Raw genomic sequence first — 12,549 nt, 5'->3', positions numbered from 1 at the left:
CAGTTGTGTTGTGACAAGGTATGGGTGGTATACAGAATATAGCCCTATTTGGTAAAATACCAAGTCCATATTATGGCAAGAACAGCTCAAATAAGCAAAGAGAAACAACAGTCCATCATTACTTTAAGACATGAAGGTCCGTCAATACGGAAAATTTCAAGAACGTTGAAAGTTTTTTCAAGTGCAGCTGCAAAAACCATCAAGTGCTATGATGAAACTGGCTCTCATGAGGACCGCCACAGGAATGGAAGACCCAGAGTTACCTCTGCTGCAGAGGATAAGTTCATTAGTTACCAGCCTCAGAAATTGCAGCCCAAATAAATGCTTCAACAAAGTTCAAGTAACAGACACATCTCAACAACTGTTCAGAGGAGACTGCGTGAATCAGGCCTTCATAGTCGAATTGTTGCAAAGAAACCACTACTAAAGGACACCAATAAGAAGACTTGTTTGGGCCAAGAAACACAAGCAATGGACATTAGAGAAATCTGTCCTTTGGTCTGAGTTCAAATTTTTGATTTTTGGTTCCAACCCCCGTGTCTTTGTGAGATGCAGAGTAGGTGAACGGATGATCTCTGCATGTGTGGTTCACACCGTGAAGCATGGAGGAGGAGGAGGTGTGATGGTGTTGGGGTGCTTTGCTGGTGACACTGTCAGTGATTTATTTAGAATTCAAGGCACACTTAACCAGCATGGCTACCACAGCATTCTGCAGCAATACGCCATCTCATCTGGTTTGCGCTTAGTGGGACTATCATTTGTTTTTCAACAGGACAATGACCCAACACACCTCCAGGCCCAACACACCCAATTGAGATGTTTTGGGTTTGAGTTGGACCGCAGAGTGAAGGAAAAGCAGCCAACGAGTGCTCAGCATATGTGGGAAGACTGTTGGAAAAGCAATCCAGGTGAAGCTGGTTGAGAGAAAGCCAAGAGTGTGCAAAGCTGTCATCAAGGCAAACGGTGGCTACTTTGAAGAACCTAAAATATATTTTGATTTGTTTAACACTTTTCTGGTTACTACATGATTCCATGTGTGTTATTTCATAGTTTGGAGCAACTGCTGCCTCTACAATCTAGAAAATAGTAAAAATAAAGAAACTCTGGAATGAGTAGGTGTCCAAACTTTTGACTGATTCTGTGTGTGTGTGTGTGTGTGTGTGTGTGTGTGTGTGTGTGTGTGTGTGTATATATATATATATATAATAGCATTGTATGTTTAATACATACAGCAGTGTTATATAATGCGTCCAAATAGCACCCTATTCCCTACAGTGTACTACATCTGACTAAGGGTCTGGTAGGGATCGTAGGGATTAGGGTGCCATTTTGCCGGATCAGATAGATTATACTGAAGGCCTACGGCTAAAATGAAAGAATACAAAACATTACGAAACTTCTACATCCCCAATTGTCCAACCAGAAGAGATGTTCTCCCTCACTCACATACGTCACATGACACAGCTATACTCAGGAGTCATTCACGCACAGTTTTCCCTCTTGGTTCAATGCATAAACTCTCCGTCTGTAACAATATACAGTGGCAGAAAAAGGTTACAAAGACTGAGTGAGTGGGTGGGACACTCCGGGCATTGAACAGCAAGTCCTGATTCTACCTCGTCTCTTTAAAGCGGGCAATCTGTAGCTCAAACAACCAAAAACATATGTACCAACGCAGAGCTCCCCTTTAATAGTGAAAACGAAATATCAACAACATCAACCCGATAAACTGACAGTAAATCAGAGAGGGTCTGCCTGACATGTCCTGCTGTTTGGAGGTTAGTAGAACCAACATCCTGTGTGGAACCATCATCCTGTGTGGAACCATCATCCTGTGTAGAACCCTCATCCTGTGTAGAGGTTAGTAGAACCATCATCCTGTGTGGAACCATCATCCTGTGTAGAACCCTCATCCTGTGTAGAGGTTAGTAGAACCATCATCCTGTGTGGAACCATCATCCTGTGTGGAACCATCATCCTGTGTAGAAGTTAGTAGAACCATCATCCTGTGTAGAAGTTAGTAGAACCATCATCCTGTGTAGAACCATCATCCTGTGTAGAAGTTAGTAGAACCATCACTGAGTGACTGTTGGAAGAAATCGCCACACAGTAATAACGGTCCTCCTCCATCTCAGTCTGTGTCTACGCTCCTCCTGATTGGATGAGGAGCTTTGAGTGACAGGCCGTGGCTCCAATCACTGCTTGAGTAAGTCTTTGAGCACCTGCCCTCCGCTCTCAGCGGAGACGGGCACGGGGGTGAAGGTAGGCAGGTTGTCTGAGATGGGTTTCATTAGGAGGTGGTGGTGTCCTCCTGACGCACTGGAACTACCACTCCCATGATGCATCAGTGGTACGGCCGCAGAGCGGGGAGCCAGGAAGGGGTTGGACTCCCCGGCTGCTCTCTGTCCCCTGCCGGCTGCCGCCCCTCCTGAGGAGGAAACAGAGGTTAGAGATCAGAGGTCGGAATAAGCTGGAGGCGGCGAGATGGCCCGGAACCTACGCTTAAGAAGTAAACAAACAAGTCTCTACAGAGGTTCTGGCTAGGGGTGAGACTGAGGGCAGACGAGTCTGGGTAGAAGGGTCCGGGTATGGTTGATATTCTGAACGATCCCTCTGGGAGCAACTGCTGCCTAGCTGTCTCCTACTGAAAATCATTCCATGCTCTCACTCAACCCTGGCCAGGTTCTTCATATTTCATGCAACATGGGTTCTTCTGCCCTCAGTCTCAACCCTAGTCAGAACCACTGCTACACTGCCCGCTAAACTTCACTCTGGAACAATATTACCACGACAGCATTACCTCACCCTGGAACAATATAACCACGACAGCATTACCTCACCCTGAAGCAATACTACCACGGCAGCATTACCTCACCCTGAAGCAATATAACCACGACAGCATTACCTCACCCTGGATCAATATAACCACGACAGCATTACCTCACCCTGGAAAAATACAACCACGACAGCATTACCTCACCCTGAAGCAATACTACCACGACAGCATTACCTCACCCTGGAACAATATTACCACGACAGCATTACCTCACCCTGAAGCAATACTACTACAACAGCATTACCTCACCCTGGAACAATACTACCACGACAGCATTACCTCACCCTGGAACAATATTACCACGACAGCATTACCTCACCCTGAAGCAATACTACCACGACAGCATTACCTCACCCTGGAACAATACTACCACGACAGCATTACCTCACCCTGGAACAATATTACCACGACAGCATTACCTCACCCTGGAACAATACTACCACGACAGCATTACCTCACCCTGAAGCAATACTACCACGACAGCATTACCTCACCCTGGAACAATATTACCACGACAGCATTACCTCACCCTGGAAAAATACAACCACGACAGCATTACCTCACCCTGAAGCAATACTACCACGACAGCATTACCTCACCCTGGAACAATATTACCACGACAGCATTACCTCACCCTGAAGCAATACTACCACAACAGCATTACCTCACCCGGAACAATATAACCATTTCAACATTACCTCACCCTGGAACAATACTACCACGACAGCATTACCTCACCCTGGAACAATATTACCACGACAGCATTACCTCACCCTGGAACAATATTACCACGACAGCATTACCTCACCCTGGAACAATACTACCACGACAGCATTACCTCACCCTGAAGCAATACTACCACGACAGCATTACCTCACCCGGAACAATATAACCATTTCAACATTGCCTCACCCTGGAACAATATTACCACGACAGCATTACCTCACCCTGAAGCAATATAACCACGACAGCATTACCTCACCCTGGAACAATATAACCACGACAGCATTACCTCACCCTGGAACAATATAACCACGACAGCATTACCTCACCCTGGAACAATATAACCACGACAGCATTACCTCACCCTGGAACAATATAACCACGACAGCATTACCTCACCCTGGAACAATATAACCACGACAGCATTACCTCACCCTGGAACAATATTACCACGACAGCATTACCTCACCCTGGAACAATATTACCACGACAGCATTACCTCACCCTGGAACAATACTACCACGACAGCATTACCTCACCCTGAAGCAATACTACCACGACAGCATTACCTCACCCGGAACAATATAACCATTTCAACATTGCCTCACCCTGGAACAATATTACCATGACAGCATTACCTCACCCTGAAGCAATATAACCACGACAGCATTACCTCACCCTGGAACAATATAACCACGACAGCATTACCTCACCCTGGAACAATATAACCACGACAGCATTACCTCACCCTGGAACAATATAACCACGACAGCATTACCTCACCCTGGAACAATATAACCACGACAGCATTACCTCACCCTGGAACAATACGACCACAACAGCATTACCTCACCCTGAAGCAATACTACCACAACAGCATTACCTCACCTGGAACAATATAACCATTTCAACATTACCTCACCCTGGAACAATATAGCCATGACAGCATTATTTCACCCTGGAACAATATTACCATGACAGCATTACCTCACCCTGGAACAACATTACCTCACTCGAACAATATAACCACGACAGCATTACCTCACCCTGAAGCAATACTACCACGGCAGCATTACCTCACCCTGAAGCAATACTACCACGACAGCATTACCTCACCCTGGAACAATATAACCACAAGATCATTACTTCACCCTGGAACAATATAACCATGACAGCATTACCTCACCCTGAAGCAATACTAACACGACAGCATTACCTCACCCGGAACAATATAACCACGACAGCATAACCTCACCCGAAACAATACAACTACGACAGCATTACCTCACCCGAAACAATATAACCATTTCAACATTACCTCACCCGGAACAATATACCCATGACAGCATTATTTCACCCTGGAACAATATTACCATGACAGCATTACCTCACCATGGAACAATATTACCATGACAGCATTACCTCACCCTGGAACAATATTACCATGACAGCATTACCTCACCCTGGAACAATATTACCATGACAGCATTACCTCACCCTGGAACAATACTACCACGACAGCATTACCTCACCCTGGAACAATATTACCACGACAGCATTACCTCACCCTGAAGCAATACTACCACGACAGCATTACCTCACCCTGGAACAATACTACCACGACAGCATTACCTCACCCTGGAACAATATTACCACGACAGCATTACCTCACCCTGGAACAATACTACCACGACAGCATTACCTCACCCTGAAGCAATACTACCACGACAGCATTACCTCACCCTGGAACAATATTACCACGACAGCATTACCTCACCCTGGAAAAATACAACCACGACAGCATTACCTCACCCTGAAGCAATACTACCACGACAGCATTACCTCACCCTGGAACAATATTACCACGACAGCATTACCTCACCCTGAAGCAATACTACCACAACAGCATTACCTCACCCGGAACAATATAACCATTTCAACATTACCTCACCCTGGAACAATACTACCACGACAGCATTACCTCACCCTGGAACAATATTACCACGACAGCATTACCTCACCCTGGAACAATATTACCACGACAGCATTACCTCACCCTGGAACAATACTACCACGACAGCATTACCTCACCCTGAAGCAATACTACCACGACAGCATTACCTCACCCGGAACAATATAACCATTTCAACATTGCCTCACCCTGGAACAATATTACCACGACAGCATTACCTCACCCTGAAGCAATATAACCACGACAGCATTACCTCACCCTGGAACAATATAACCACGACAGCATTACCTCACCCTGGAACAATATAACCACGACAGCATTACCTCACCCTGGAACAATATAACCACGACAGCATTACCTCACCCTGGAACAATATAACCACGACAGCATTACCTCACCCTGGAACAATATAACCACGACAGCATTACCTCACCCTGGAACAATATTACCACGACAGCATTACCTCACCCTGGAACAATATTACCACGACAGCATTACCTCACCCTGGAACAATACTACCACGACAGCATTACCTCACCCTGAAGCAATACTACCACGACAGCATTACCTCACCCGGAACAATATAACCATTTCAACATTGCCTCACCCTGGAACAATATTACCACGACAGCATTACCTCACCCTGAAGCAATATAACCACGACAGCATTACCTCACCCTGGAACAATATAACCACGACAGCATTACCTCACCCTGGAACAATATAACCACGACAGCATTACCTCACCCTGGAACAATATAACCACGACAGCATTACCTCACCCTGGAACAATATAACCACGACAGCATTACCTCACCCTGGAACAATACGACCACAACAGCATTACCTCACCCTGAAGCAATACTACCACAACAGCATTACCTCACCTGGAACAATATAACCATTTCAACATTACCTCACCCTGGAACAATATAGCCATGACAGCATTATTTCACCCTGGAACAATATTACCATGACAGCATTACCTCACCCTGGAACAACATTACCTCACTCGAACAATATAACCACGACAGCATTACCTCACCCTGAAGCAATACTACCACGGCAGCATTACCTCACCCTGAAGCAATACTACCACGACAGCATTACCTCACCCTGGAACAATATAACCACAAGATCATTACTTCACCCTGGAACAATATAACCATGACAGCATTACCTCACCCTGAAGCAATACTAACACGACAGCATTACCTCACCCGGAACAATATAACCACGACAGCATTACCTCACCCGAAACAATACAACTACGACAGCATTACCTCACCCGAAACAATATAACCATTTCAACATTACCTCACCCGGAACAATATACCCATGACAGCATTATTTCACCCTGGAACAATATTACCATGACAGCATTACCTCACCATGGAACAATATTACCATGACAGCATTACCTCACCCTGGAACAATATTACCATGACAGCATTACCTCACCCTGGAACAATATTACCATGACAGCATTACCTCACCCTGGAACAATATTACCATGACAGCATTACCTTCTGGTTGTTGAGCCCAGGCTGAGCTGGTGGTCCTCCCAGGAGGCGGAGCACTGAGAGGTTTGATGTCATAGACAGGAAGTCTAGGGGCAGGGAGCGCCGGCCTAGACTCCACCTCCAGGAACTTTACAAACATCTCAGAGAACGACTGGAAAAGAACAGAAGAGATCAGAGAACTACTGGAAAAGAAGAACAGAAGAGATCAGAGAAGTACTACCGGAGAAGAACAACAGAACTACCGGAGAAGAACAACAGAGAACTACCGGAGAAGAAGAACAGAGAACTACCGGAGAAGAAGAACAGAGAACTACCGGAGAAGAACAACAGAACTACCGGAGAAGAACAACAGAACTACCGGAGACAAAGAACAGAGAACTACCGGAGAAGAAGAACAGAGAACTACCGGAGAAGAAGAACAGAGAACTACTGGAGAACAGGAAAAGAAGATCAAAGTAGGGAAGCTAGGTACCAAAGTTAGTTTAGGTACGTGTGTGTCTAAATCTGTGTGTGTGTGTGTGTTTTTGTGTGTGTGTGTGTGTGTGTCTAAATCTGTGTGTGTGTGTGTGTTTTTGTGTGTGTGTGTGTGTCTAAATCTGTGTGTGTGTGTGTGTTTTTGTGTGTGTGTGTGTGTGTGTGTGTCTATCTGTGTGTGTGTGTGTGTGTGTGTGTGTGTGTGTGTGTGTCCACATCTGTGTGTGTGTGTGTGTCCACATCTGTGTGTGTGTGTCCACATCTGTGTGTGTGTGTGTGTGTGTGTGTGTGTGTGTGTGTGTGTGTGTGTGTGTCCATATCTGTGTGTGTGTGTGTGTGTGTGTGTCCATATCTGTGTGTGTGTGTGTGTGTGTCCATATCTGTGTGTGTGTGTGTGTGTGTGTGTGTGTGTGTGTCCATATCTGTGTGTGTGTGTGTGTGTGTGTCCATATCTGTGTGTGTGTGTGTGTCCATATCTGTGTGTGTGTGTGTGTGTGTGTGTCCATATCTGTGTGTGTGTGTGTGTCTATATCTGTGTGTGTGTGTGTGTGTCCATATCTGTGTGTGTGTGTGTGTCCATATCTGTGTGTGTGTGTGTGTCCATATCTGTGTGTGTGTGTCCATATCTGTGTGTGTGTCCATATCTGTGTGTGTGTGTGTGTCCATATCTGTGTGTGTGTGTGTGTGTGTGTGTGTGTGTGTGTGTGTTCCATATCTGTGTGTGTGTGTGTGTGTGTGTGTGTGTGTCCATATCTGTGTGTGTGTGTGTGTGTGTCCATATCTGTGTGTGTGTGTCCATATCTGTGTGTGTGTGTCCATATCTGTGTGTGTGTGTGTGTGTGTCCATATCTGTGTGTGTGTGTGTGTGTGTGTGTCTGTCCATATCTGTGTGTGTGTGTGTGTGTCCATATCTGTGTGTGTGTGTGTGTCCATATCTGTGTGTGTGTGTGTGTGTGTGTCCATATCTGTGTGTGTGTGCATAATGCCCATATACTCACGTTGTTGAAGCCCCCCTGTCCTGCTCCAGGTCTCTGTGGTGTATTGGGGACACTCTGTACAGCTCTGCCTCCCAACCAGCCGGACACCCAGCCGCCGACACCATGGCCTCCCTCCTCCTCCAACAGCTACAGGGACAGAGGTCAGAGATTCACCCGGGATTAGAGGTTACATAGCGGTGGAGAGTCGACTCCAAAAGAGTTGATTCCTCGACCACCGAGCGACGGAGTCGACTCCAAAAAAAATAAATAAGAGTCGTTAAATTTTTTCCCCCCAGGCAGCTGACATAGGCTACTGATTATCCTTGAATATTTAGTAGTGATTGTCAGACGGCTCCATATGCAGTGCTAATCAGTGCTAATCAGTGCATTAGTTTGCGCACACATTCCGACGTCGCAGCTGTAGCTAATTATAGCTCATTTTAGTTTTGTGATGTAGAAGTCGGGAGAGAGTCGACTCCACAGATCCCTGGAGTCGTCCACAGATCCCTGGAGTCGTCCACAGATCCCTGGAGTCGTCCACAGATCCCTGGAGTCGTCCACAGATCCCTGGAGTCGTCCACAGATCCCTGGAGTCGTCCACAGATCCCTGGAGTCGTCCACAGATCCCTGGAGTCGTCCACAGATCCCTGGAGTCGTCCACAGCCAGTCAGCACTAAGTGTTACACTCAAGAGTTTTACATATTGACTCTTGCTAAGTATTGAGAGGGGTGGGGGGTTCCCGACAATTATATCTTGGACACTTGTGAGGCTAGGGGATATTTCAATTGTTATTGGGGGGGGGGGGGGCTTCTGATATGCTATGGGGGTGCCCATTGCCCAGCTTCTATAATTCAAACCCTGGCAGCCCTCACATCATCAGTTAGTGCTGCGCTCTCAGGGGACACGTTATAATCACCTCAGCCCAGGCCGGGGGTCAGCCTATCTGTGGCTTGACTCTGACCGGGGTCACTGATCTGGGCTTGTTTTCTGTCCCGATAAGCTCAGTGGTGTAAACCAGGAAAAACACATGCTTCCTCAAGGGAACGTAAAAAAACACCTACAGACAAGGGTGTTGAATCAGTGAGACTGAGTGATTGGTCCAAAACACTGTTCCAACCCAGTACATTACTCCTTGAGTGATCGCTGATTGGTCCAAAACACTGTTCCAACCCAGTACATTACTCCTTGAGTGATCGCTGATTGGTCCAAAACACTGTTCCAACCCAGTACATTACTCCTTGAGTGATCGCTGATTGGTCCAGAACACTGTTCTGAAACAATAGCAAGTTGAGGGGAAACTACAATAAGTAGGGGATACTGAACAGCAGTGGTCACCAACCTCATCTGAGTCAAAATGCAAGCCAAGATTATAAAAAACAACATATGCCTATGCAAAATTAACCAATTAAAAACAGTAATGTAGCAATGAGGTTTGTGCAGTAAACTATAGGCCCAATACATTCATCGCTGTATATTGGCTTAACTTGAATTGCCCTGCCAATGTTGTTCTTCTCAGACCATCTAGAAATTATATTTTAAGAAGCAACCGAAAAAAAAAGAAAAGAAAAAAAGTCTCCGCACACTTCGTCAGATGGAAATGTATTTTAATATAGCTGAGCTTTCGATCAGTCGACCTTCATCAGAGCATATCTCCACAGTCAATAGTGGGACAGATAATGCCACACAGCGAGCCAGAGGTAATAGCAGACAACAGTGGTAATCTAAAGTACCCAGAAGGGCCACTAGATGTCATACTATCAGATAGAAATACAGGATAGAACAGAACGTGTTATAGATGTATTTCTACTAGAACAAAAAAACACATGTAGACAGGGAATGTGGTGTTAGTAAAGGAACACAAACTCTCAAAGAGATAAAATGGGAAAACATACAAAACACTACATAGAACCAGGAAATTTTGAAAAATTGTGTTATATAGATATGTAGAACCAGGAAATGTAGAAAACCAGGAAATATATATATATACCATTTTCTACATTTCCTGGATATATATATATATCTCAAAAAAAATAAAGGGAACACTTAAACAACACAATGTAACTCCAAGTCAATCACACTTCTGTGAAATCAAACTGTCCACTTAGGAAGCAACACTGATTGACAATAAATTTCACATGCTGTTGTGCAAATGGAATAGACAACAGGTGGAAATTATAGGCAATTAGCAAGACACCCCCAATAAAGGAGTGGTTCTGCAGGTGGTGACCACAGACCACTTCTCAGTTCCTATGCTTCCTGGCTGATGTTTTGGTCACTTTTGAATGCTGGCGGTGCTTTCACTCTAGTGGTAGCATGAGACGGAGTCTACAACCCACACAAGTGGCTCAGGTAGTGCAGCTCATCCAGGATGGCACATCAATGCGAGCTGTGGCAAGAAGATTTGCTGTGTCTGTTAGCGTAGTGTCCAGAGCATGGAGGCGCTACCAGGAGACAGGCCAGTACATCAGGAGACGTGGAGGAGGCCGTAGGAGGGCAACAACCCAGCAGCAGGACCGCTACCTCTGCCTTTGTGCAAGGAGGAGCAGGAGGAGCACTGCCAGAGCCCTGCAAAATGACCTCCAGCAGGCCACAAATGTGCATGTGTCTGCTCAAACGGTCAGAAACAGACTCCATGAGGGTGGTATGAGGGCCCGACGTCCACAGGTGGGGGTTGTGCTTATAGCCCAACACCGTACAAGACGTTTGGCATTTGCCAGAGAACACCAAGATTGGCAAATTCGCCACTGGCGCCCTGTGCTCTTCACAGATGAAAGCAGGTTCACACTGAGCACGTGACAGACGTGACAGAGTCTGGAGACGCCGTGGAGAACGTTCTGCTGCCTGCACCATCCTGCAGCATGACCGGTTTGGCGGTGGGTCAGTCATGGTGTGGGGTGGCATTTCTTTGGGGGGGCCGCACAGCCCTCCATGTGCTCGCCAGAGGTAGCCTGACTGCCATTAGGTACCGAGATGAGATCCTCAGACCCCTTGTGAGACCATATGCTGGTGCGGTTGGCCCTGGGTTCCTCCTAATGCAAGACAATGCTAGACCTCATGTGGCTGGAGTGTGTCAGCAGTTCCTGCAAGAGGAAGGCATTGATGCTATGGACTGGCCCGCCCGTTCCCCAGACCTGAATCCAATTGAGCACATCTGGGACATCATGTCTCACTCCATCCACCAACGCCACGTTGCACCACAGACTGTCCAGGAGTTGGCGGATGCTTTAGTCCAGGTCTGGGAGGAGATCCCCCAGGAGACCATCCGCAACCTCATCAGGAGCATGCCCAGGCATTGTAGGGTGGTCATACAGGCACGTGGAGGCCACACACACTACTGAGCCTCATTTTGACTTGTTTTAAGGACATTGCATCAAAGTTGGATCAGCCTGTAGTGTGGTTTTCCACTTTAATTTTGAGTGTGACTCCAAATCCAGACCTCCATGGGTTGATAAATTGGATTTCCATTGATTATTTTTGTGTGATTTTGTTGTCAGCACATTCAACTATGTAAAGAAAAAAGTATTTAATAAGATTATTTCATTCATTCAGATCTAGGATGTGTTATTTTAGTGTTCCCTTTATTTTTTTGAGCAGTATATATATCCTCTCTGGGCTAGGCGGGACGAATTCGTCCCACCTACGTAACAGCCAGTGTAATCCAGTGGCGCGATTTTCAAATACCTTAAAAATCCTATTACTTCAATTTCTCAAACATATGACTATTTTACAGCTATTTAAAGACAAGACTCTCAATCTAACCACACTGTCCGATTTCAAAAAGGCTTTACAACGAAAGCAAAACATTAGATTATGTCAGCAGAGTAACCAGCCAGAAATAATCAGACACCCATTTTTCAAGCTAGCATATAATGTCACAAAAACCCAGAAGACAGCTAAATGCAGCACTAACCTTTGATGATCTTCATCAGATGACAACCCTAGGACATTATGTTATACAATACATGCATGTTTTGTTCAATCAAGTTCATATTTATATCAAAAAACAGCTTTTTACATTAGCATGTGACGTTCAGAACTAGCATA

At 45.7% G+C, this 12,549-nt stretch overlaps 1 protein-coding gene across 1 annotated transcript in view; it reads right to left on the bottom strand.

Moving 5' to 3' along the window:
* Positions 1-1,667: 1,667 nt before the first annotated feature.
* LOC106611476 (thyroid receptor-interacting protein 11) overlaps positions 1,668-12,549 on the bottom strand; it is a 61,693-nt gene continuing 50,811 nt past the window's right edge. The window contains exons 31-33 of the mRNA XM_045723745.1: positions 8,527-8,652; positions 7,058-7,205; positions 1,668-2,428 (exon numbers count right to left, since the gene is read on the bottom strand). Coding sequence (XP_045579701.1) covers positions 2,196-2,428; positions 7,058-7,205; positions 8,527-8,652 — 507 coding nt within the window. The 3' untranslated portion in view covers positions 1,668-2,195. The remainder of the gene's footprint in view (positions 2,429-7,057; positions 7,206-8,526; positions 8,653-12,549) is intronic.

This window comes from Salmo salar, chromosome ssa09 (genome assembly GCF_905237065.1).
Source record: "Salmo salar chromosome ssa09, Ssal_v3.1, whole genome shotgun sequence".
Taxonomy (NCBI): domain Eukaryota; kingdom Metazoa; phylum Chordata; class Actinopteri; order Salmoniformes; family Salmonidae; genus Salmo; species Salmo salar.
The sequence above is the reverse complement of the archived record's forward strand: the minus strand, read 5'-3'. Positions and strand labels throughout refer to the sequence as shown.